The sequence below is a fragment of the Chinchilla lanigera genome, unplaced genomic scaffold (genome assembly GCF_000276665.1).
Source record: "Chinchilla lanigera isolate Chin_1 unplaced genomic scaffold, ChiLan1.0 scaffold00048, whole genome shotgun sequence".
In the NCBI taxonomy this organism is placed as follows: domain Eukaryota; kingdom Metazoa; phylum Chordata; class Mammalia; order Rodentia; family Chinchillidae; genus Chinchilla; species Chinchilla lanigera.
Window position 1 is genome coordinate 7,929,091 of NW_004955449.1, and position 27,637 is coordinate 7,956,727.

Sequence of the window (27,637 nt, forward strand, 5' to 3'; positions counted from 1 at the left end):
TGTGTTTGTGTATAAACTCCCCCATTACAGATATGTGACAGAGTTTGTGGACCTGGGCAATGTCTCAGCATTGAGAACATTCAGAGTTCTCCGAGCACTGAAAACTATTTCAGTCATTCCAGGTGAGAGTGGGATTAAACACAAGGGCTGACTTCCATCTTTTGGAGAAAAGAAAATCCTCCAAGCAATTTTAATTGAATTTGATTCTGGTTTTTTTTCACAACTGTTATTAAAAGTCAGCTTTTGAGTTTAATCAGTTGCATGAATCTTGGAGGATGAAGATGACCACGGGGCTCACATCTCCACTTGAAATTTTCCCTCCTGTCTTAGCCCTCATTTTTCCTCTGCTTCTCCAGGAAGGAAAATTTCAACTAATTTTAGATGTTTTTCACAGGATTAAGAAAATAAGTAAGAAATAGCAGCATGGGGATATTGCATGACACATTGCTTAGTAGCTCTCTCAACAAACTATTTCTTAACTGAAAATTAGTTGGGTGTAATTTGTCATTATGTGGTACAATTCAGGCTTTTATTTGTTTTGGTATCATTACGGGGAGATGGCTTGTTTGACAAGTAGTTAGTGAATTAGAAATTATAAAATTATAAGTGAGTATGAATATCGTTCGAGCAACCAAATTCTTCATTTGAGAACTTAAATATTTCTGGTAATATTTTACAATTTTAATCATTTGCTTTAATATATGAAAACACTGTGCATATAAAATGGCAAATCCACCCCTTTCAACCTCTAAGCTCTTCTGAGTTAAATTACTTACAGTCATTGACCCGACATAATGCATGCATCCCTAAGAAAGCCGGTGTTTTGCTTTTGTACCTCATTTGGAGGCTTTGTGCCCGTATGAACACCTCTTTTCTCCATCTGCAGGCCTGAAGACCATTGTGGGGGCGCTGATCCAGTCGGTGAAGAAGCTGTCAGATGTCATGATCCTGACTGTGTTCTGTCTGAGCGTGTTTGCACTCATAGGACTGCAGCTCTTCATGGGCAACCTGAAGCAGAAATGTTTGCAGGACGAAATTGCAAAGAATGGAACAGCTATGATCATGCTGAATACCTCTAACAATGAAGAAGAATTGAAAAGTAAGAATGCCCCTGTAGCTGTTAATAGGATAAAATAATGCTAATAGGTTTTTTCTGTTTTAACAATAAATGTTCATTTATTAATGTCCTTCATTATTTCAAATCTATTCAGGTATATAGAATGTTACTATAATGTGGATTTATATCACATTATACATTTTTCTATAAATTTTTCTAATTGTTGCTTTCTAATAGTTTTGAAACATGAGATGGTCATAAGTTCACAATTTCTATAACATAAAAAAGATTTAAGTTGTTCTGGGAAAACAAATGTAAATATGAATCAATATTAAATATTATATCTCACTATGGCATATTTGTCATAGGTTATAACAGTATATAATATGTAGTATATTATATGACATTTATCTTATGAAAAAATAATTGTTTTTATACCTAAACTATCCTTATATTGTAGTATCTTAGAGTAAAATTGATAATAAAGCAAAAATATTGAAATATATCAATAATATTTTATAGATTTGTATAAAATAAAAGTTTATTTCATTTTATCAGTGGTATCCTTATAATCAGTTGATAAGCTCCACAGCTGTTTTCATGACTTCTGTCAGTGCAGGCATACAGGCTGATGGGACGGCCTCGTGTCAAAGTTAAATTCAGTTCTCCTAGTTCTGTAGGTAAAACAGGAGACGGTCTGCACAAAATCTGAGAAATCTGGTTATTTCAGAAATACATTTTGAGCAGGCTGTGGTGGCATGTGCCTGTAATCCTAGCACTAAGGAGGCTGACACAGGAGGATCCTTGTGAGTTCAAGGCCAGCCTGGGCTACAAAGGGATCTCAAGACCAGACTGAACTGCACAGGGAGACCCTGTCTCAAAAAGAAAAAAAAAATACACTTTCAGATATCTTACATAAAACATGAAGCATATGTTCTCTAAACAATTATCCCCAAGTGCAATGTCTTTCACTGGTACTGTTGATGAATATTCCACTAAAATGAGTTCAAAATTGAACTGTGTTCAATTTTCTGTTTAATGTCTTGGATTTGTTTGTATGCTGTTTCCCAAATGAACACATAAACTTTAGTAATTAATTTGCTCTGGGAGTTAGGTGGAAACTAAATCTCCTCTCAAATACCATATATACATGGCTTTGCCAAAAGTAGGTAAGATCCTTTTTTTTGGAGAGGGGTGGTTTCCAGTACCGGGAATCGAACTCATGACCTTGCTCTTGCCAGGAAGGTGCTGTGCCACTGAGCTAAATCCCCAGCCCTAAATAATTTTCATTACAAATTTTTGTGTGTGTGTGTGCTGGGAATTGAACTCATGACCTTGAGCTTGCCAGGCAAGTGTTTTTGCCACTGAGCTATATCCCCAGCCCTCCAAAAGTAGATCAGAACGCAAAGCACAGGGTTCTTCTTAGATGGTAAATAGTGCCTATGTTTTTATTTTTTGAGAACCGTCCTTCTCTACTTTCTAGGGAAAACAAAAACCAATAAAACCCACCCAAATTAGTAAAAGACTGTAAAGAAACAAGGCAAAAAAGAATAAAGAAGGAAACCAAATGCTTTCCAGTAAAATATTTAATATATGTTCCTTTATTACCAGCATTGGTTAGGAATTTAGCATATTTTGCTCCTTAATCCTTAGCTTCTTTTCTAGTTTCTGAATTTTATAGTTATGATCTTGAATTCTATTTTCAATTTCCAGAGAATTTAATTTCTTAGTTTATATGATACAAAATTGTCTGAGGGATATTTGTCCATATTTACATTCAGTTTTGTCAATTGATTTATAACACATTTGAATTTAATTCTTTTGTGGTGAGTACTGAGGATTAAACCCAGGACTCATTCATATTCGGCAAGCACTGTATAACTGAGTTATACCACTATCCCCGATTATTTTATCTTTAGACTGGGTTTCCCTAAGTTGCCAGGCTGTCCTTAAACTTGGGACCTTCCTCCCTTAGCCTCCCTAAGTATCTGTATTACAGGTATGTCAACAGGGCTGGGGATTTAGCTCAGGGGCAAAAGCGCCCACCTGGCAAGCGCAAGGTTGTGAGTTTGGTTCCCGGTACCAGAGAAAAACCAAAAAAAAAAAAAAAAAAAGAAATAAACAGGTATGTCAACGGCACACTCAGCCAATTTAACTTTTTCCTACCAGTACCATTATCATTGCTTTCATTCTAAGTCTTGATTTTATTCTTGAATTTGTTAAAAATAAATAAATAAATAAACAACTTTGTTAAAGGACAAATTAAATTTAGCCAAGGTCATCTGAGCAAAGAATGGTTCATGAATCACCATTTACAACCAGAAGTTCAGAGAGTTCCATGCAACAAATGTGGGAAAGCAAAGAAAAAATATTAACATACAGAAATGGCTTGATTGGTTATAGCTCAGCATTTGCATTATAGACATGATTTGGGCAGTTGGAAGCCTGAGATTGCCTGAAACTCAGGTACTGTGACTGACACTCAGCTACTGGTTACAAGAGTACACTCTTGAATTTAGTTTGTCTACATACATGCTAAGTTAGATTGCAATTTCCTATGTACAGAGGAAGTTTTAAGCCAAATTTAACAATTCCCTCTTTTGGGGAACAACCTATTCAGTTTTGAGAGGTTGATGTAAACCTCGGACACTGGTACCTTTCTGTCTGTCTGTGTTATTATCTCAGTGAATTTATTTGGTCTCAGTATGGGATTCACAGTTCTCAACATATGGTCAACCAAATGCTTCTTAATTTTGTCTTCCTATCTCCATCATTTTAACTGTGGTGAGAACACTTGATAGTCTATAACTGCTTGCTGCATGGGAACATTTAAGGGTCTGTAGAGGATTCAGTTCTTCATGGAGATTATTATAAAGGCTATTGGAGGACAATACCGAGATATTGAGGTATATATTCCAAAACAGGAACTACCCACAAACAGAATGGATCAAAAATGAGCCAGCAGAGGAATCTACTTGCTTTCTCTAAGTAGTTTATGGATTTCTTACAACTGCATTTCTACCATACCAGACACATTTACCAAAGGGCAGCAGATTTCACCTACTTGTTTGGTCAACAAAGTGGTCTAAAGCAATCTTATTACTTAAAACAACTTTGGTAAAAGTATTTAAAGAATTTAAAGCTCTCTGTGCACCTATAGCTTTGGCACTAGAGTCAGTTGTAGTAGTCAGTGTTTGAGATAGATTTTTATCATACCCCATTTATATTATGTCAAGCTAGGAAGGAATAGTCCACTAAAATATATCCATCAAGAGGCATTTATGCCTGATAGCAAATTCTTCTTTATTCCACAGTCCAAATTATGAACTGTAGGTCAATATTCAGTTTCCAATTAGTTCTAGGTCAACCAATACAATTCATAATTTTCATTGGTCCCTTATTTTCCATTCATTGAAAAAAAGCTGCCTACACATATGGTTAAAGGATCATTACGTCTTTAATTTTAGATAAAAATATCTCCTGAAGGACCACACAGACCCTTCCCTATGGGATGCCTTGTGCTTTAGGAGTCAACAGTAAGAAGGCACTAATGATATTTACCAAAGGAACCATTACTGACATTGCAAGGTTGGGGCCATCAGCAGTTAAGTGATTAGGGCTATAAATTTGTTTAGAAATATCAAATTATCTTTGCTTTGGTTTTCTTATTACACTTTTGGTAAGGGAATTTAAAGAAGCTTTGTGGATATCTACAGCCTCTGCAGCAGACTCAGCTATCACAGTAAATAAACTTGAGACAGATATTTCAGTCATAAAATTTATGAGTCTGGCAAACTAACTTTGGCTGTGAAACCATTTTAACAATATTATAACAGTCACTTCAACCATTTTTTAAATTTTTTGGTCATTTTATTTATCCCACTATGAATCATAGAATGCAGTTTTTAAGAATAGAAATGTTAAGGACTTAAGATCAAGCAGTCATCTAGATTTTCTGTGAGTTTACAGTTGTTAGATTTATGTCATTTAAATAATACTCTTGTTTCTCCAAATCAGTTTTAAAGCACTGATTGTTAAATAAGTTATCATAAGTAACTCAATTCAAATTATATTACATATTTTAAGAATTTCAGTATTAGCTGACAGCATGAAAATCTGCTAAAACCTTTCACTGGTATTTATTAATTCTTGATCAGTTCTATGAAACAAATCAATTTCATCATCAGAATTTCAAATTTTAGCCATGCCAATGAGTGGGCTGAGAATACTCAGAATTCTAGAAATTTCAAACCTATTTTGGGTGCATTTTAGTGATATGTCCATATAAGTATAACTCCAAGAAGCTTTTGCATTACTTATTATTTGACAGTACTTCTTATATAATTTTATAAATCAAGTCCAATTCGTTGAAAATATTTCTTTTATAAAGAGATCTTTTGTGGGTCCATTTGAAAATTTCCAAAATTACCTTGAGATCCATAAAAATTCTTAATCTAGAATCTGATTTTTGAAAATTTTGTCAAAAAATATCACAAGGTTTGAAATAATCAAAAGAGAATTACCAGTCCTTTAAATGGTCGTCATCCCTTTAAAAAGAGTGATAGCTTAAAGAGTTCAAAGGCATATGGAGAAATGTTAAATAGTCATGGTAAAACATACCTCTTTTAATCAAGAAACTCAGTTTTCTGAAGCCATTGAAATCTTAATAAAGACAACAGGAGGCATTGGAAATGATGTTGGTACAACAGAATTGTTTCTTAAGAAATTGCCTAAAAAAGTGAAGAAAAAAACTTTTCACAGTTTTTCATAAAGGCCAAATCAAAACATACAGAGAACCTAGTTGTTGTAACACAGAAAACCAAATTCTACTTTTGTGTCAGTGTCCTTTTGACATTAATGCACAACTGAAAAAAACTTATAAACAGTTCCCTTTTATCTTAGCCATCTTGATCATACAAAGAATTATTTTGAAAGTTTCATTTCTGAAGGGGCTAATATGACTCTTAGAGTCCTTCAGTTGTCTTTCTTAGAGAGTACTTTTTTCTTATTTTGAAACAGCTAGACATTCTGCTTTCCCCTTGCAAAACTAAACAGCTTCACACCTCATAGTTTTTTCCTTACCACAAGCAGATCTTACCTTCCTAATATATTGCATATAGAAATTTTTTAATACAGTCTAGTAATTTTAGTTACCACTTTATTGGAATTCTTAACTGTTAATGACCTTAATTTCTAGTCACACTAGGAAGCAAGCACATGTGAAGTGTCTCATATCAGCACTATTTATAGTGACAAATCTCTGAACCATAATTTCTAGATGTATGTTTTCTTATAGTACAATTTGTTAGTGTGAGAGAGCAGAAGGTAGCATCTCCATTGGTAGCTGAAGTAACTGGATAGGTAGCAGTGATTAGTAAGGGAAAGGTGGCCAAGTTTTTAGGAGACAGTCACTATTAGTCACCTAAACTTTAGACATCTCTGAGAGGTCCAAAGGAAAATATAAATAGTTGGAGATTTAGGTATATAGATCAGAGGAACTGGCCTGCTTTTGTGATATAAATTTCAAAGTGATTGGCAAAAAGAAAGGACATATAAGGAGAGATGTTTATAGGCAGGAAGACAATAGGGAATGTGGTGGTTTAAGATACGGTAAAATTTATAACACGATCAACTTCACAACTCTAATGTTTACGATTTAAGTAAAAAAGAGGACCCCCAAAAATGACACAAAGAAGGAACAGGCAATAAAGGAAGAAGAAAATGTAGATGTAAATAGTGAAGGCAAAACAATAAAATATGTTTTGAAAAGGGAATATTTGTGTGGAATGATACTGCAAGATCAAGGACTAAGGTTGAAAATAGATAAATATTTATTATTCCTAAGCAACATGGAAGTTATAAGAGATGCTCATGAGAAAAGTTCAGAAGCAGTAAGGGAACAGGACCTAACTAAGCCAGTTACACAGGTGAATAAGAAGTCAAAAGAGGAGGAAATAGTATGAGTGAAACTCTTCCAAGAAATTTTATGGTAAAGGGAATAAGAATTAAGTGACAATAGCTAGTGTTTTTAAAATATGGATCTTCATAGGTATTTTTCCTAGTGATAGAAGTAATATGGAATAACTCAGGGCACTCAGAAAAAAGTCAGGCTCTTGAGATAGTGAAAAAGCAGAAAGATGGGGGGCAGGCTGCAAAGTTATTGAAAGGTGATTAAAGTCAACCCTATGGCTTTTATTTTCCCAGAGAAAAATAAGACAAAATCAGTGGCTGAGACTGTAAAAGGAAGGAAAAATTCTACGGAGGGTTTGCAGTACATAATCATGTTAGAGAATGAGAAATTCAGTTTATTTATAGAATGAGAAATTGAATTTATTTTGAGTCCCAGTTTGATACTGAATATAATTTACTTAAAACATAACAATTCTCTTGATTATGAGAATTTCTCTACCAATATTTAGCTACTCAGAAGCAAGCAAGGAAAAGATGCTCTTAGGATATTGCATAGGTTGAGGGGGCTGGACAAAGTAAGAAGTGAACTCAAGATTTTCTTGATAGATCCTGGCAAGTGATGAGGTAAATGCATTGGCATTCCTGGGATATTAAAGAATTATCATGGTAAAAAACAACCTATCAAAAAAGCCAAGCAACATCTCTAAGTGGATTCTTGTTCCCATGACCTTTTCAGACATGTTTTTCAAAATTCACTATCGAATAGAGGGATCACTGTATAGCTTTCTATTTCAAAATGTACAGTTTACGAGTTTTTCCTGATATTACTCATTATCTCCTCTGCTGCTCAAGCACCCTTTGTTTTTGCTGTAGATGAAAGTAAGGTACATGCAGTTTGTTGCTAAATTTCCAATAACTACTCTACTAAGGTACATTACTTGGGCTAAAGTAAGATGCCCCTTTACTCCTATTTTCTGAATGTTTCATACTTAACAGAGGTTTGAGGAAAAGCCACGGTACTGCTCTCTACTTCTAATAGAGCTTTTCTGCAGACCTTTGATTGCTGCTCTCTACTTCTAATAGAGCTTTTCTGCAGACCTTTGATTGCTGAGACTATATGTTGCAGAATGCAGTGTGGCACTTGCAGGCATTCTGCCCCAATTTGATTCCCAACACGTTTCTTCAGTTATTTTATTGCCCTTTGCTTGAGAAACATACCCTCCACCTCCAAAGGCCTAAGCCTTGTGCAACCGTTACAAGCAGTGTTTCTGAGCAAGGGTAGATAGACATAGCCATAGAATTATATTTTAATATTTTGCTCTACTGATCTCAAAGTTAATAAAATATTCCCCTGTGATCTGTACTAGAATGAATATTAACTATAGATTTTTTTATACCAATTTTCAAAATTTTCTATTGTTTTCCTTACATGGATTTTGCTGAGAAGTTGGTATTTATCCAGCTACTACATGCAATCTTTTTCATTATACTGAATTGTCTTTCTGAAATAGATTTATTGAAAAAATAATCCATGAGTCAAAAGCCTCCCCCTTTTAAAATATTTCACCATCTTCACAGACTTGCCCAGTAATCACCATCATCTTTTCCAAAATATTTCTTCTCCTGCAAAAGAAACCCAGTGCCCATTAGAGTTTGCTCATCGCTTCCTTGCCTACCCCAAGGCCCTGGTGAACACTAACGTACTTTCTTATTCCCTGAATTCACTTACTTGGTGCATGTACTGTAAATGGGATGAAACAATCTCTGGCTTTACATTTCTTCCCTGATCTAACATAATGTTTTAAAGTTTACCATGTTGTATACATCAGCACTTCATACCTTTTTGTTGCTGAAAAATATTACATTTTGTGCCTATCTCATATTTTGTTTATACATTCAACAGTTGAGAGACACTGATTGTTTCCATTTTCAGCAATAAGAATAATGTTACCATGAACACTCACGTACAAGCTTGTGTGTGGACATGGGTGTTCAATTCTCAGTGTATGTAAGTAGTGGAATTAATGAGTTATGACTCATCATCTTTCAAAATCCATTTTGGATTGTGCATCAACAAATTTCATTTCTCTTTGTATTGCATCTTCCCTTCTCTTTACATATTAAAAGTAAACCATTTTGAAGTCGATTCTATTAATTCACTGTCTCCTTGTTTAGAAGTTATTGTATAACTACATAAATAAATAAATAGATAAATAAATCAGGAGTCACAAGGAACTCAAAGGTATATTTTTAGAAATAAAGAAGAGGGTCAAGGAGAATTGGGGGAAGTGGGAGGGTTAACTAAGATAAAAAAATCAAATTTGTTACATGCATGTACCAATATACCAAAGAAAATCTCATTACTTTATATTACTGATATGCACCAATAAAAAAACGTAATACATCTTAGCCACCTACCCTATCCTTGTGTTGTGAGGTTCTTCCTCTGTGAGGCCCAGAATTTTTCTAAATAAGATATTTATGTGCAATATCATTTAAATTTCCACCTCAAACTATGAGGATTTGCTAATTTATGCATATCTTAGAAGTGAAACAGTGTGATGAGGTCAATCAATTATTCTTCTAAGAAAATGTACAATAGTTTATTAATAATAGCTCTTGTCTAGTACAGAATTTGTGGATTACTGTTACTGCTTTACATGCAATAGCCTCTGTATTCTATTTAACAACTTTATAAAATACATGTTCTTAACCACATTTTACAGATGCAGTAGCTGAAGCTTGAGGAATAAAAGATAATTCAGTTGCAAAGGAAAAGGTAGAAGCAACACTGAAATCCAAGAATATCTGTCTTCAAAGCCTTAATTTCACCACACTCTAAAAGTCTTCTAAAAATCATATTTTTCTTTTACTTGAGCCACATAGGAAGTTGTGACCTTATCAAAGAGAATGGACTTGGGAGGCTGAGGCAGGGGGATCATTGCCAGTTCAAGACCAGCCTGTGCTACAAAGTGAGCTCAAGGCCGGCCTCAACTACACAGTGAGACCCTGTCTCAAAAAGACAAAAAAATATATAAATACATAAAAAGAATGGATATTTAGAGGCCCTGATAAAAGTCTTGTCAGTCCTTCATACATTCACTGTGTAAGCTCAGATCTGTCTCTGGTAGTAGAAGTGAGCCTTACTCTTAAATATCAGAAGAGGATCACTTTACTGCCAAATATAGGTAAAAGTATACTACAAAAAGTATAAAGGATGAATATATCTCATATCCTCAATAGCTGAAATTTAATAAGTCCAAAACAAATATTTATTAGTGTATGAACAATAACAGAAGTTCAGAAAACAAATTGTGTTCATTTACAGTACCTTCTTGTTGATTCCTTTGCCTCATCTTGGGTGCTTTGCAACTCAGCTACAAGCACCTTTTCATCCTTTTTTCCCCTTTCTTTCCCCTCAGCCGTCCCTGCCTTCCTTCACTCATTTTCCTCTCCTTTTCTAGCTCTAGGAAACTCCTGGAGTCTCATCCACCTCCTTGATGATGGCCCCATCTTTGATAAGTCTACTGATCTCCAGATTCTCCTACCAATCTAGTTGTCCACTTGAGACTTCTCATTTCATACCTAAAACCATCTCAAACTAAGCACGGCTAAAACAGTGCTCCTCGTGCTACTCCCAATCTCCTCATCTTAGTAGCTGGAGCCACTGCCTGTCCTCCTATGCATAGGCCCTGTATACCCTCCGTCAGTAATTTTTGTCCACCACATTTCCACCCCTTCTTCATATCCAGACCTGTTCTCTGAGTTGTAAGCATAACATTTCTTACTATATTCACTTAGTAGGTCTCCTAGTTTCTGGACTTCTCTGCTTCTATAATTTACTGCACAAAGCAACTACCATGGCACTTAAAGATACGAAGGATGTCTGATAGCTCCACTGTCCACTTCCATTATTTTCAATGATACTGAAAACCAGAACTTCTTTTCATGATCTTCAAAACACTTGCTGGTCCAGCCTGTGCATGCCTCTGCTATCACAATCCCCTACTCCTCTCACTGTTGCTGTGCTGGCTGTCTGGCTGGTTCTCCCACACCAACCTCAGCTCTGCTGTACAGCACTTGCTCCTGCCCTTCTCCTACCCAAGGGCCTCTTCTCCAGGGGCTCCACATGGCTGCCTTCTTCATGTCTAGGTGCCTACTCAAGTGTCATGTTTTAAAAGGCCTTCCCAGACCACAGCTTGTCACATTATCTTACTTTAGTTTCTCTGGAGGACAGTGGTACTTCAGTTCATGAACTTGATTCTTCCCATGACTCTGGTTGAAAACTGAAAGAGACAAGAACTAAATCAAATTCAGTGGTTGACCATGGAAACTTGACTCAGCTCTTTTATCCAGTTCAATTTGTGCCCAGGACTGTGGAGAGAATGGAGGTCATGAACCTAGTTTATCACCGTCTGATAAATATGAGAGTATATATTTGTTAAGTTGTTAAGTGTCTTTCTCCACCCAGAACTTCTGTCTTCACCTACTCGAAAAGAAAGCTCCACAAAATTAGCAATGTTGTTATCGTGTTTATCATCATATCCACTGCCTGGCCCTTTAAGAATTTATCAATGAATATTTGAGGGGTATATATGAAAGTACAATAAATGAACTGATGTTCATTGATGTATGTATGTTGATATCTATTGACTTACTTGATATGCCACTCTTCCAGTTGACATTGTAATGCTACATTGTTCAAATTCTTCCTAAACAGAATATGTTTATTACTTGGAGGGATCCAAAGATGCTCTCCTTTGTGGTTTCAGCACAGATTCAGGGTATGTATTACCTGGTTTGTTTTCTTCTAAAAGCTGCAAAAGAAGGAAAAATCATGCTTAATCAGTTTGCTGATCAGAATCCTCAATTCTGTATCATTTGTATACATTTTAAAGCATTATTTTACTCATTGCATCCGAAAGTGAACAAAACATTTATAGTTAATGCATATCCTTGAAAGCAAGACTTTGGGGTAGTGCTTGAATTTCAAAAAGCTATAAGTCATGTTAATATTATGAAGATAGAAAAAATTATTTACATATAACCCCATCAAAGTGGGTTGAATAATTTCAGGCCTTTCTTCTTTCTGGGAAGAAGAGTAACAGAATCAATTTTTCTGTTTATCTCAAAGTTTTATGCTTTCTCCAATTAAATATGACTCTTGGCTAACTGCTTTGGCCATGCTATAGAAAAGGATCACTTATCCTGACTCAAGTCCATATGATCTGCCTTACTAGCTCTCCCACACAACAACTTCATTTTGCAGCAGGGAATTTATTCTTGCTCCTCCTCCTGTGTAGAATGTTTCTTTATTAAATGTTTCCCATATGCAGTAAGTAAGTAGAGGAAGCTGCACAATTTATCTTATTTAAATTGAATACCAATCTTTTCCTCTTGAAGTTAAATGTTTTTATCCTGTTTTCACAGGAGATAACTATGTCTTAGAGAATTTAAATAATTTGACAAAGTCAAACTAGTAAATAGTAAGGTGGGATTTAAACCCACTTCTTCTTGACTCCAAATCAAGTGAGCTTAATTATGGCTGAATATCTTTCCCTATATAAAGTACCTTAAGTTTATAACCTTGTTATATGGCTCTTTACTTGTATCTTGCAGACATTCTAACCAGTAATATTCTTTTTCCTGTGTAGTCAGTGTCCAGAAGGGTTCACCTGTGTGAAGATTGGCAGAAACCCTGATTATGGCTACACAAGCTTTGACACTTTCGGCTGGGCCTTCTTAGCCTTGTTTAGGCTAATGACACAAGATTACTGGGAAAACCTTTACCAACAGGTGAGTGCTAAAAGAAACATACAATTTTGAATGACATAAAAAAGTAGTGTTTTGTTGTTTGCTGGCTTTTATTTATTTATTTATTTTTTTGGTTTTTCTCCGGTATCGGGAACCGAACTCACGACCTCGCGCTTGCCAGGCAGGCGCTTTTGCCGCTGAGCTAAATCCCCAGCCCCTTGCTGGCTTTTTAATATGTGGTTTTAACAACTCTTTGGAGAATAGCGGAAATGCTACCATTTGTTACTAGACTGAGAACTGTTTTATCCAGCACCATGACAGCAGGTAGATCCTAAGTCATAATTGTTTTTCTTGTTCTTTCTGAGGAAATTTGATCTCTAGATCATTTCTCTTTCTCAGTACATCAACCCATGTGATCCTATGAAAACAAGAAACGCTATAGTGTTCTTTCCAGCCTGCACAGAGATCGCTTTCCTCATGTGCTTGGCGGGGCTGTCTTGAACTCATGAGGCTCTCCTATGCTCACGTGACCACCGTGGTTTATTTTGAACACTCACAGTTAGAGATTCAATTCATTTCTCTGAGCTCCCCTCTCCCAAGTCCTTTGCTCCATCCTTCCATACCCTTTGTGAATTCAGGTCATTGCACTGATCTCTTACTGTAGTTGTTTGTCTCTGACTTGAGCGTGAACCTTCCGGAGCCAGGGGCTGTGTTGATGTGTACATTCTCAGTGCCTAATCCCAACAGGAAAGAGACTGAAATGAGGATTCTTTATGATAAATAAGGACTTCTTTTCTCAGAATTTTCATATTCTTCCTTTGTCCTGTTTTATATTTACTTACTAAGTATAAGAGCACTGACTCCAGGGGTCCAGTGTTAGCTCTGTCTGTCAGATGGGGATCCTGCTAGTTGGGACTAACTTGAGGGTCTGACAGCGATGTGGCCATGCCCGGGGCACTCAGATGCTACATAAATGGGCCCAGTCCTGACACAGGGTACTAGATGGTGACTTCAGGGACAGGCAGCTGGGTGGCCTTGGCAGTCACCATTCTCTCATTGCCTGAGGTTAGAAGGGAGGGCAGGGGGCTTCCCCTACTTTTGGTGGGCATTGAGAGAATGCTGCTGGGTTGCAGCTTGCTTTGGAGAGGGGATGATGGGGCAAATGTATACTCAGAGTCTATCCTGGGCAGCTAGTCTGCATAGGGCTCCTTGGTTCCCACTGGCTATTTGGGAAGTTCCCAAGCTGGGCAAGGAGTGAGCCCTGCAGACTGGTCACCACTTCCTCTCTCTATAACTACTATCCAGATGTTGATCTTCCCTGAGTCTCTCAGGCATGACTGCTCCTCTCAACATTTTCATTTAATTCTTTGCATGCATTTGAATTAACTTAAAAATTAAATGAGTGATAGATAAAAAGCATGCTGTATTTTAAAATGATCAAGCATGTTAAAAATACATACCTATGGGATAAATAGATCAGTTCATTTAGGCTGTCTATAATCTTATGTTAACATTACACATTGTCATTAATCATTTATGTTAAAAGAAGAAAAGACAGGTGTATAAGAATAAAAAGCACTATAGGCATTATCTGTCCCTAAATTTAAAAGTGATCAAATGAACTCATTTTATTAGTAATTTTCAGATTCTGGAAATGGAAACACAGGATTGTTATATTATTATACTGAATAATATTCATGAATCACACCTAACTTTAGTACACTTCTACCAGATTGCTACATCCTTTGTATTAAGAATAATTTGTTTTAATATTGATCATTTCCCATGAAAGTATCATTTTATTCTTTTACATTTTTATGAGATTATACAAAATTACCCAATTTGTGCATGCTCAATATACCATTCACACTGAAATAATTCTCTTTAAAAGCTGTATTAGTAAGACAAAAATCTCCATTTTTCCCTAGACACTGCGTGCTGCTGGCAAAACCTACATGATCTTCTTTGTAGTCGTGATTTTCCTGGGCTCCTTTTATCTAATCAACTTGATCCTGGCTGTGGTTGCCATGGCCTATGAAGAACAGAACCAGGCAAACATTGAAGAAGCTAAACAGAAGGAATTGGAATTTAAACAGATGTTAGATCAGCTCAAAAAAGAACAAGAAGAAGCTGAGGTACTGTTATTTGGTTTAGAATATTTGCTAGAAGTAAAAACACAAAGGTCAGTGACAGAGGCCCTGGAGTCCATGTTCAGCCTTCCTCTGGTAGATTTTTTCCTTAACTTTTGCATCTAAACTGCATCCTCATTTCTCGTAAGATTGAAAGAACTAGTTCTGGACTCGGCTACATTGACATCTTTCCCACAATCAATTCCCTGTCCCATACACGATGTTTCAAAGCTGCTGCTCCTAAAGCTATTACCAGCAGTGCTTAAATATGTACAGGCTCACACAAGCTTCCAAAATGTAAATGATGCATTTCCCTAGAGTAACAATTGGACAGAAGCATTTAGGGAAAAGCACATGGTCTGTGAATAAAAAAATGAAATATGCATCAATTTGTCTTAATGCTGCAAAGAGTTTTAGGATAAAATTTGAAATTTAAAAAATCATATTAATGGTTGTAGGTCCTTTAAGCTAAGTCTCAGATCCTTGAAGATTCCTCTTAATGCTCTCTCCAAGAGAGAGTGCTGTAATAGAAAAGCTTGAGAAAGCTTAGACTAAGGAAACCTAACTTCAAATATACTTCAAGAGTCTTAAAACTTCTTTGATGATTTGCTGTTCTTAAATCTCTTCAAGAGATCTAAGATCATTCATACAGGGCAATAATCTGTGATGCAGAGGTATTTTGAAGCACCAATGTATGCAGTACAGTGCTTTAATACATCTAAAAATCAGAAAACATATTTTGAAAAATTAGAAAATGGTTAAAGTATTTAAATTATTTTCACATCTTAAAGTATTTGTGAGCCATAGTATTGTGTTTTTAAGAACATAATTTGTCTTGTGGAAAAAGCTATTAAATAATAGTGGATTAAATAATATAATCACAATTTAAAAATTATATAAACATATGAAAAGGGTAAAAGACATACTAACACCGTTTATTTTGGTCGTGTAGGGTTGTAGGTTCTTTTCTGCTTTTCATTTACATTTTGTCCCCAATTTTTTAGAAGAATTGTCTAGATTTTGTTTTTTAAAATGTTCACAATGTGGTGATATATGTGCTACATTATCCTGGATACAATTTAGGAGCTCTTAGAGGACCTGAAGAAAATAATCACTGATATTACGGTTTTCTCTAGATATAATTATTTTTAAATTATTCATTTGAATTGTTAGATAATTCCATCTCAAAAAACTAAGTGGTCCGATTCGATCGATAAGATTGAGTTAATTATCTAATACAGAAAATCAGTATTATTACACAGTTCGTATGAGTTTTATGTCTCAAGATTACCTGATAAACCTTTAACATAATTCTTACATTTGCTTTACTGCAAGCAAATAGTAACATCTAAGAGTTCATTTCCCAAGAACAACTGAGCTTTATTACAGTGTGGGAAAGGCAGCAAATCCATGCGCTGTGAGCTTTCTGGCCACTGTGCAGAGAAAGCTGCACCACTTCATGTACAAGGAACAGGATGACGTACGTAGAGTGGTGAAGTGGGCGGGAGCTCGGTACCTGCCAGAGGGTCTCCCAGAATTTTCAGGTGAGTTATGGAGCGCAATGTCTCGGGTGCACAGGCAATAGCAGCGGCGGCGGCAGCGGCTGAATACACAAGTATGAGACGAAGCCAAATCCTGGGCCTCTCAGAGAGCTCCTCAGAAACGTCCAAGCTGAGTTCGAAAAGTGCTAAGGAAAGAAGAAACAGAAGAAAGAAAAAGAATCAGAAGAAACTTTCCAGTGGAGAGGAGAAGGGAGACGATGAGAAGTTGTCCAAGTCGGAATCAGAAGAGAGCATCCGAAGGAAAAGCTTCTTTCTCGGTGTTGAAGGGCACAGACAGGCTCGCGAGAAGAGACTCTCCACCCCTAACCAGGTACTGCGAACCCCTAGCAGGGAAGAGGTGGGTGTCTTAGCTGGGGTGAGGGCTCCCGCAGAGAAGTGTGAGTGCTGTCATTGGTACGTGCAAAGAAAAAATCTATTTCTGAGGCCGGGTGTGGTGGTGCATGCCTGTCGTCCCAGCGATTGAGAGGCTGAGGCAGGAGGATTGCCGTGAGTTCAAGACTAGCCTGGGCTCCAAAGTGAGCTCAAGGCCAGCCTGAACTACACAGGGAGACCGTGTCTCAAAAAGAAAAAAAAAAAAAAATCTATTTCTGGGCATTTAAAAAAGACAGACATACTCAGATTTCCCATGAAGTTATTCTTTTTTTTTTTTTTTGGTTTTTCTCCGGTACCAGGAACTGAACTCACGACCTTGCGCTTGCCAGGCAGGCGCTTTGCCGCTGAGCTAAATCCCCAGCCCCGAGTTATTCATTTTTGAAGGCGCTTATAGTGTAAGAGTTGTCTTATCTTCATCAATGATCAAATTTCCTAAAACAAACTATTCTCAAGAATCACTTTAGAAATGAACATACTGTTTATTTGATAGATTACTTTCCATACCTGCAATTAGTCTGTATTCTTAAACATTAGTTAAAAAGCCATCTTAATTTATCTCCTTCTTTACCACTGTAGTTGTCTATCCTCAGAATACCAGGTACCCAGTGTAGAACTTTGTAGATGCCTTTGACATTGTCTATCTCCAGCTCTATTACCATCTGCTTTGCAGTCTCCTAGTCTGTTCATTCTGTTTGTGTGATTTTCTCTTTCCTTTTTTTCCCTTCTCCACTGAAAGCTCCATACATCAGCCCCCCTTGCCTATGGCTGTATGCAAAAAAGACCCAAGACGAACCATTGCTTCTATCTTCCTTAACATTTCTTTCTACCACACAGCCTCCAAAGACATTTTCTACAACAAAAACCCAGTTGTCCTTCTGCCCAATTGAAAGAAGGGAAAAAAGAAAAAGAAAAAATATTCAGTTGAGAAACCACTATTGAACAAGACCCACATCCTACCCACTCCACAAACTCTCCTTGGCTTTGTGTTCTTGTCTTTCTCTACCTTTACCCTCAGTTCACCAAACTAGAGTGCTCCCCCTAGCCCACAGGTTTTGGACTTTCAGGCTTTTGCTATTTAACACACACAGTTTTCTCTAACTGATGTTATTTTCTTTGTCATTTTGCCCTGGCATAACATTACTCACTCTTCACCCACTAGCTAACATGTCCTGCGACCTACAAATATCCTTGGTCCTCTCCACTTCTCCATAACTGCTCTCTAATGCCACACCCAGAAGTTTTATCCTTCTCATCTTTGCTTTCATTGAAAATTTCCAGTTTCCACTATTTCAGGCTGCAAATCTCTGCCAGATATACAGAGAAGGAGTCCCTTCCTGCAAAGATCTCATAATTTAGATGATGACCAAAAACAAGAACCCAAATGGTACCAATGAAAGGAATAGGACTACAGCAGTCCAAGGTAGTTTTAAGGCAAAGACCTCATAATACTCATTTTTCATTGTTTACAATGCTGTCACCATGTCCTTTACATTGTAAGCACTGATGATTCTTGAACATGATACTTCCAAAGAACTTTCACTAGATATTGATTTATGGAAAGAATTTCTCCCTGATATGAATCATACTAACATAATTTTCCCCCCTCCTCAGTAGTGCACAACTTGTTTTCCAAGCTCCAATATTTTATGACTTTGTAAGTTCCCTGCTATCAGATCCTTTAAAACATACCTTAATTTAGCTCTGAGCATGCAAAGAGGAATTGCAAGCAATGTCATACAAAGAAGCACTTGAATTTAGGAAAGTTTTAATTTCTGGTGGAATTTAGAGATGGAAAAGCTATGTGACAGGTATCAATACCAAATTTTTAAGTGACAAGTCTATTTAGCAAAATAAGGGTATGAAGCATGGAGAGACCACTGTAAAAAATAACAGGAAAGAGCTGCACAAATAATCTACCTGGTCCTGAAGGATGAATTCTTCAAGTTATTTCATTCTTTATTTGGGGGAATTTGTCACCTCACTGACTTGCTCTGCTCTTCAATATGTTTCTCTGGAGCCAGCAGAGGCCCCTGCCTTCAGGCCAGTGGCAGTCCTGTGACGTGCACCAGCTATGTGTGGGCATTCCAGCAGACCTGTCACCTTGTATTTTTCTCTGCAGTCACCACTCAGCATTCGTGGCTCCCTGTTTTCCGCAAGGCGCAGCAGCAGGACAAGTCTTTTCAGTTTCAAGGGCCGAGGAAAAGACATAGGATCTGAGACTGAATTTGCTGATGACGAGCACAGCATTTTTGGAGACAGTGAGAGCAGACGGGGCTCACTCTTCCTGCCCCCCAGATTCCGGGAGCGGCGCAGCAGTAACATCAGCCAAGCCAGTAGGTCCCCCCCAATGCTGCCAGTGAACGGGAAGATGCACAGTGCCGTGGACTGCAATGGTGTGGTTTCCCTGGTTGATGGACCCTCAGCCCTCATGCTTCCCAATGGACAGCTTCTGCCAGAGGTGATAATAGATAAGGCAACTTCTGATGAGAGCGTAAGGATGTTTTTCCGTAGCTCAGGCATGGCTGGCCCTTATTCCTGCATCAGTCTCTCTGCTGCAGGGGCCTTCTGTCTGGCCCATGAATGGCTCTGCATTTTGCAATACTTTCTCTGATAGAAACGCACCTTTAACTCACTAGCTTAATTCTCATACTATGTGTTTTAGGCGTCGATTCAAAGGTGTTTCATATTGCATTTTTTAAAAGAATGTACTTATCTGTTGACGTCATATTTGGAGACTGGAACTCAGCCCTTTAGAGAACAATTTATAAAAGATACATGCAGCAGCACAGAAAAAGGCACTGATAATGCTGACCTTCTCAGTTGAAAATAAGTCCCATTTCTGAAAAGAAATTGTATTATTTGCTACCTGCTGCTGTCTTTTTAGGTCACTACTCAATATGTAGCTTTTTACAAGACATCTTATTCAAATCATCCATAATAATAACAAGCACATATTTAGGAGTCCCAACAGCTCTACTAGGTGATCTATTACTACCGCTGTTTACAAGTGGGGAAATTGACGTACAGAAAAATAAGTGCTTACCTACATTCACCCAGCTAATGTGTAGCTCCAAGGTGTAGACACAGACCTCTTTCCAGAGAATGAGCTCTTAAGGGCCACATTCTGCTGTCTTTCTAATACATACTAGACTCATCTTTCAAATTATGTAGCATGACCATGCTTAATTTCCCTATGAAAATGAAACAGTACTCTGCATTTTAAAGTTCTCTTCTGTCTGAAGATTATGAGTAAAAATCAAATATCAAAAACACATGCACTGATACAAACAAACAGAAACAAAAGCAATACAACGTCTTCAAAACCGCAATTCTGTGAGTTTAATAGCGGAAACTGAGGCATCAGAGAAAATTGTCTCACTATGTTTGAAAGTGAGATTGTCCTCATTCTTGGAGTTTCCAGGGTAACTCTTTACCCATTCATTCATTCATTATGTTGTGCTACATCACCAAATATGATGAAGGCTCCTAATCCCTCAGCAATCTCTCCATATATGCCATCTGTTCCTAAATTTGTGTTAGCAGACCTTGTAGTATTTCAAGTGAGAATACAGTTCCATCAAAGCCATGACAACATACACAATTCAGTTGGAATGAATGCATGTGCTCTGTGGTAATGTATGGCCTTGTGTTTGCATGATATAGCCTAAACCTTGCTGTCAAGGTATTTACCTTATCAAATGCGCATGTCAAATTTCTATGAAGTCATATTTTAATTATGTGTTGTTCTGCAATGATACTTTTTTTTGTCTGTAAAATGTGTAATTTCTTTTAGATTTGGAGCTTATTTCACATTTTTAAGTCAAGTGTTTTTATTTATAAGTTTATCTTACCACAGAAGAATCAATACCACAGCAAACCCTAAAGTCAAAGCTATAAGCCTGGAGGAATTATAAATGCAATTATCATAAAGTGTGACATAATAGAGTTTACATGAAAACATTGCATGACAAATAATGTTATCTCTGCACCTAAGGCATTGAAAAGAAATTGTTTTAATGAAAAAAAATTACTATTTGACTTAGGGGAAATATTATGCTTCTAGCAAGTCAGTAAATAAGAGACTGTTGCACAGCAAATATGGTTTCAGAAAATTATTTATAAAAAATTACTGCATGTGTCTGTGCATACACACATATATACATACACACATATTTTTGACTCTGTGCCTATGTTTTGATATGTATAAGATTATATTTATGCAGCTATGCAAATTTACAACTCTAGAACTATATATTTATATGGAATATGTAAATGTATGTTTGTAAAATATATACCACATGCCATACTGAAACAGATAAATGATATAGAGTTGTGTAGTTTGTGTGTATATATATATATGTGTGTTTGTGAGCATGTGTGTATGTATGATTTTGAATTACACGAAGCAATATAGTGTTTTAAATTTGAAATTACTGCCATGCTTAAAAAAATAAGACATTTGGGGGCTGGGGATTTAGCTCAGCGGCAAAAGTGCCTGCCTGGCAAGCGCAAGGTCGTGAGTTCGGTTCCCAGTACTGGAGAAAAACCAAAAAAAAAAAAAAAGACATTTTTCCTGAAATATGAATCTATGTGGTGTACCTGAGCTCTGTGCCTGCATGGCAAGAATGTTTAGAGCTGCCGAGTGGTCACCTCTTTCAGATGGGCCTGGCGCTCTCTATTTGGCCACATTTTATATCAGTATCAAGTATCATTTTCTTTTCTCTTTTGGTTTTTCTCCAGTACCGGGAACCGAACTCACGACCTTGCGCTTACCATGCAGGCGCTTTTGCCGCTGAGCTAAATCCCCAGCCCCAAGTATCATTTTCAAAGTGAGCCATTTATCATCCTACAGTCATCTGAGCTCATGAGGTATCTTTCTTGGCCACAAAAAACAGTCATTACAGTAGCTTTCACTAACTTTGCCAACCTCAAGAAAGTTTTTGGAGAAAATTTTTGGAGAATATTGAGTTCTTTATCTCTTTATACACATATCACTACTTCATTTTTCTAGCCATTTTTATGTGTAGGACCTTTTAGTTAATACCTGAATGAACTGTATAACTTGAAAGAGAATTGATAATAGTTCTGTAATGATAAAAGCAGCTTTGTTTTTAAACTTAAGTATTAATTTCTTTAACTCCCATAACAAAAATACAAAGCAAGTGCTCTTAGTACCCTCACTTACCCATGATGAACCAGTTAAGTAAATCTCCTATGGTATCCAGCCAGTGAATAGCAAAACCATGATTTGAACCTAGCAATCTAGTCTGTACTCTTAATTACTCTGTACACTACCCTAACATTTTAATTTATACCCACGCGGTATCACTGAAATCTATTCTTTTTTTCTTTTTGTTTTTTATTCTGGTACCGGGAATTGAACTCACGGTTCAATTCCTTGGGCTTGCCAGACAGGCACTATGCCACTGAGCTCAATCCCCAGCCCCTTGAAATCTATTCTTAAGATTTTAAGTCATCTTTTTCTCCAGGGTACAACCCTTCAAATACGCAAAAAAAGACGTTCCAGTTCTTATTTTCTTTCGGAAGATATGCTGAATGATCCCCACGTCCGTCAAAGGGCAATGAGCAGAGCAAGCATCCTCTCAAACACGGTAGAAGGTACGCTATGATGTTCTCTGCCTTACTAGTTCCTAAGTAAAAGAAATATAAATTCTAGATACTTTTAGCTAAGTACATGAAGTTATTAGGAAAAATTCAAAGAATGTAAAATGTCCTCAAGCAATAGTAAAGATAACAAAAGGAAACTGATACAATCATTTGAATCATTTCAATCAAAATGAGCTATTGTGGTACACACTTGTAATTCCAGCACTCTGGGAAGTTGAGGCAACTTAGTGACTTGGTGAGACCCTGTCTCAGGATTTTAGAATAAAAAAAAAAAAGATGTGGATACAACTCAATGTAATGCACCCTGGGTTCAATTCTCAGTGCTGAAACACACACACACACACACACACACACACACACACACACGCATGCACACATTCCTTAAATGTGGAGGACATTATTTGTGATTAAAAACACAGTAGATAAAATGACCTTTCAGAGATAAACAATTTAATAGTAATTGATGCAGAAACCTAGATGACAAAGTAATGTGACTTTCTCACTTACATGATTTTAGAGAAGATCTAATCTCTCATCTGATAAGGAGAGTCAAAGGGTGATGGCTTTTAAAAATGGACTGGTTCCCATTCTTTCTCATCACAGTATGTATGCCACAGCTTCCACTTTGTCCAAAGGCTGACCTTTCACTCCCACACCATCATCATGGTCCTAAAGTTTCTGCCTACTCCCTAAACTTATGGTGAGGAGAAATGGAGCTAAAGGGGGTCAATGTCTATTTCCTGTTTTCCTCTTGAAATAATTTCTGGTGTCATCATTCAGGTATTGTTTTTACTTCAAAAAAGCAAAATATTTTTCTGGACAGAATAAAATTATCTTACCATTGTCATGGGATTGAATACACAGCACAAAAGTATATACATTGGTTGCAAATAAATATTTCTCTGTTAAGGCAACACTGGTTCTCCTGCTTTTCATCCTTTGTTAGTGTATTTTTATCTCAGAGACGCTCATGTATCTGCTTTCAGTCATTAGTTTCACTGCCTTCCCCTCACTTCTGCTTAATTTAGTTAACAAATGTAATATAAGATTTTCACATGATATGCTGTGCTTTCATAGGAATAGCACTGTTATACAAAGTGTAAGCAACAAGCTTTATTTGAATATTAGACTGTGGTGCTAATTTGTATCTGGGATGAATAAAATATGTAAAGCAATGATTTGCTATTGTTGCTTTTTTTTTTCCTCTTCCAGAACTTGAAGAGTCCAGACAAAAATGTCCACGTTGGTGGTACAAATTTGCACACACATTTTTGATCTGGAATTGCTCTCCATATTGGATAAAATTCAAAAAGTTTATCTATTTTATTGTAATGGATCCTTTTGTAGATCTTGCAATTACCATTTGCATAGTTTTAAACACATTATTTATGGCTATGGAACATCATCCAATGACTGATGAATTCAAAAATGTACTTGCTGTGGGAAATTTGGTGAGTTTCTTTTCTGGTGTTATGTACCCAGAGTGTCTCTCTTAGGCTGTCATTGTTGTTACTTTGTTTTTTAAAAGTCGGTACACATTTAGCTAAGTAATTATGCATATCTAGAATGTACCATGTGAAGTACTATGCAGAATTAAGATTCTGGGTATATATTCCATCTTTAAATAGTTTTGTATTAGTTTTAAATTCTATAAATAACAATGCTATTTCCATATATGTCATCATTTTGCAAGTTAACAGCGATTTTTTTCAGCCATATGTCTGGTGAACACTTTGAAATTTTGATACTTTCTTAAATCTTTTATAATTACACATCAACTTCCTTAGAAGCACACAAAAAACTATAGATGCATTGTACTGCTATAATAGTGGTGAAGTATCTGGGCCTTTGGAGTCCCAAAGACCTGGACTTGAATTGTGATTCTGGCTCTTAGTAATTATATACCCTTCAACAGATATTTTGAAGTTCATCCAAAAGTTAACATTTTAACTCTCTGACTTAGTATTATTTCCTTCTACTCGTCTTTGGGAAAAGGGCAGAACTATTTTTTTTTAAATCATTGATCATACATGCCTGCATCTTCTCCCTGAGTTTATTGCATTATTGTAAACTCCAAGGTTTCACCATGTGTCTTCTCTACTATGCCAGCACCACAGGTGCTCCCTGCTAATTATTTGATGGTAAATGTAAATTATCTAATGCAGTTATAGACCTATTTCCCTTTGAACCATTTGTGGCCAGATTCTCTGAGTCAGAATGTATTCAAATGAGTAATAAGTAAGTTTTTTACTCTTACTTCTTTAAGTGAGTCCTTTGATACCAGTATCATGAATTAATCATGCTTTGCAGTGCAATTTTATATCAAAGGTTTGGAAGTCGAACTTCAGCTGTGTTAGTTACTTTTTCCACTTCTACTGATAAATCTTTTAAAGAGTGAGTCACATGTTCTTTATTCTTCTAAGAGTAGTAAGATCAGAAAAAACCAGCTCAAAATTTTAGTATCAATCTATATTTCCTTCTTCTAAAATGATTTGTGAATCAATATCTTACAAAGAGTGACTGTATTAATTGTCAAATGTTTTACTTCTCTGGAATTTTAATATCTTCCTCCCAAATGATGTCTTTTGATGATTAAAACTGACAAGATGGAGTTTTTAAGCTCTTTGATGCTGGTATGAGAACAACTATAGGAATAGCTACACCTGTTTACAGGATACAATGAGATAACGTCCATTTTGAAAGTATGTAGCACATTGGCATTCAGTGAATGCTAAGCAGATAGTCATCATCATCATTATGTTGATTCCATACCTTCTAATAATACAAGCAAATTGTTGCATTTCTCACTTAGGTCTTTACTGGAATCTTTGCAGCTGAAATGGTTTTGAAATTAATTGCCATGGATCCATATAAGTATTTCCAAGTAGGCTGGAATATTTTTGACAGCCTTATTGTGACTTTAAGTTTGGTAGAACTTTTTCTAGCAGATGTGGAAGGATTGTCAGTTCTGAGATCATTTAGGCTGGTAAGTACAAACTAAATTCAATAATTTTAAAAAGTGTCTTGGCTTTGAATTATTATTTTGACCATAATATGTTCATAACTTAATGGATTTGACAGTTGATGATCAAATTATTATCTTTGAAACAATTGATATGAAATATATACTAAAAATAAAGATTTTTGAGGCACTTTTTCTTAAAATGGTTAACATCATCTCAATACCTGCATAAAAATCTCACAAAATTATCAGAAAGTAGAGATTAAGTTGTCAGTTCCAAAAGAACTAATACCTAAAACCATGATAAGAAGCTCTTATCACAATCATAAACTAAAATTTACACAATTCATAGTACGTGTTGTAGATATGTGGTGGCAAGTATAAAAAAATAGGAATTTTCAAAATAGATGTTAATGAAAAATCGGGATAGTTTACTTCAGTCAGCCAATACTGACCCTATGAGAGGATATAAAAACTATTTTAAACTTAGAACAAAAAACTCAACATTAGAAACATTGGCACTTTTATATGACTACTATTAAACTATATTTGCTTTTAGCTCCGAGTCTTCAAATTGGCAAAATCCTGGCCCACATTGAACACGCTGATAAAGATCATTGGCAATTCCGTGGGGGCTCTGGGGAACCTCACCTTGGTGTTGGCCATCATCGTCTTCATCTTTGCCGTGGTCGGCATGCAGCTCTTTGGCAAGAGCTACAAAGAGTGTGTCTGCAAGATCAACGAGGACTGTACGCTCCCACGCTGGCACATGAACGACTTCTTCCACTCCTTCCTGATCGTGTTCCGCGTGCTGTGTGGAGAGTGGATAGAGACCATGTGGGACTGCATGGAGGTCGCTGGCCAAGCCATGTGCCTTATTGTTTACATGATGGTCATGGTCATTGGAAACCTAGTGGTATGTAACAGATGTTCACGAATTTAAAATTCTCTATAGTAATTATTTTATGGTGATATTTATGTTACTTTTATAAATTTAAAATTAATTGAATATAAAATTATTATAATAAATACTGACAACTTTAATATACAAAAGAACAGAAAAGAAAACAAAATGTTGTTTTAATTTCCCTGGCCGGATAGCCCTTATTGATTTTTTTTAAAAAACATAATGTAAAGTTTCTACTTTATTTTCTCATTTTGATAGTGATGTCATAAGAATTTAACTTATGGTGTTTCAGATGTCTTAAAAGATGTGACGTTTCTTCTAAAATGAAACTACCCTACTAAATAATGTATGATTCAGTCAACAAGAACAAAATGAAATTATAATTGACCAAGACAAATAAAAGTGCTTGTCACACCTCACTGTGGTCACAAAGCCTAAAATCTATAGCAACGATCACCAAATTATGGCCCACAGGCCATATGCAGTCTATATTGGCCAAATATCCATTTCCTGGACATAATAACTACTCCTACAACTTATAGGAAGAGAGAATTGTTTTGGCTCAAAGTTTTACAGGTTTTAGTCCCTGGTTAGCTGCCCCCAAGGCAAAAGCTTCATGGCAGAAGGGTGTGGTGGCATCCAGGAAGCAAAGAAAAGGGGACAAACACTAGGGAGGAAGGAGTCAGAGACCAGGTATAATTCCCAAAGGCATGCTTTCAACACCCAAAGACACCCAGAAGTGTGGTTTAATAATCTCTAGGTATTTCAAGCCAGTCAAATCAGCAGTCATGATAAACCATCATGCAGTCCAGCACTTGTTTTAGTTTGGCCTTGAGCTAAGGAATTTTACATCTTAAACTACTAAAGATATTGGAAGAAGAATTTTTATTATGTTTATTGGTACAATTTAGATATACATAATGATCATATTCCTCTTAGGGAATTTGTACCTGTGTATGATATATCTTGATTCCTATATTTTATGATACAGGGACATTATATGAATTCAAATTTCAGTGTGCACAAATAAAGTTTTACTGAGACATAGACCTGTTTATGCCTTTATATCATACCTATGGTTTTTTTGTTTTATTGATTTTATTTTTTTACTTTTACTCTTTTATTTTTATTCGTAGATGTTTATAGTAAGTAATGATTGTGTTCCCTGTGGGAAGTTGGTACATGTACACAACATATCTTCATTCCTTTCTGCATCCCCTTTCCCTTCCCTCCCTCTCTCCTCCACCCATCTCTTGATCTCTTCCCTACACTGTAACAGCAGAGTTGAATGACTACCATAAAAACCCTATTTCTCCTAAAGCCCAATATATGTATTATCTGGCCTTTACAGAAAAA

The 27,637-nt window shown here is 36.4% G+C and overlaps 1 protein-coding gene and 1 long non-coding RNA gene across 2 annotated transcripts in view; one reads left to right on the forward strand and one right to left on the reverse strand.

Moving 5' to 3' along the window:
• Window positions 1-27,637, forward strand: part of Scn9a (sodium channel, voltage gated, type IX alpha subunit) — a 159,414-nt gene that overhangs the window by 70,935 nt on the left and 60,842 nt on the right. The window contains exons 7-16 of the mRNA XM_005393289.2: window positions 887-1,099; window positions 11,688-11,751; window positions 12,622-12,763; window positions 14,650-14,856; window positions 16,429-16,722; window positions 18,904-19,275; window positions 22,274-22,403; window positions 23,625-23,863; window positions 25,225-25,398; window positions 25,934-26,290. Of these exons, the coding sequence (XP_005393346.1) occupies window positions 887-1,099; window positions 11,688-11,751; window positions 12,622-12,763; window positions 14,650-14,856; window positions 16,429-16,722; window positions 18,904-19,275; window positions 22,274-22,403; window positions 23,625-23,863; window positions 25,225-25,398; window positions 25,934-26,290 (2,192 nt within the window). The remainder of the gene's footprint in view (window positions 1-886; window positions 1,100-11,687; window positions 11,752-12,621; window positions 12,764-14,649; window positions 14,857-16,428; window positions 16,723-18,903; window positions 19,276-22,273; window positions 22,404-23,624; window positions 23,864-25,224; window positions 25,399-25,933; window positions 26,291-27,637) is intronic.
• Window positions 615-26,106, reverse strand: LOC102010432. Its single transcript, XR_262495.1, has 5 exons — window positions 26,026-26,106; window positions 16,367-16,537; window positions 11,626-11,784; window positions 5,678-5,787; window positions 615-1,008 (listed from the first exon to the last, which is right to left on the reverse strand). It is a non-coding gene; the product is annotated as an uncharacterized LOC102010432 (long non-coding RNA).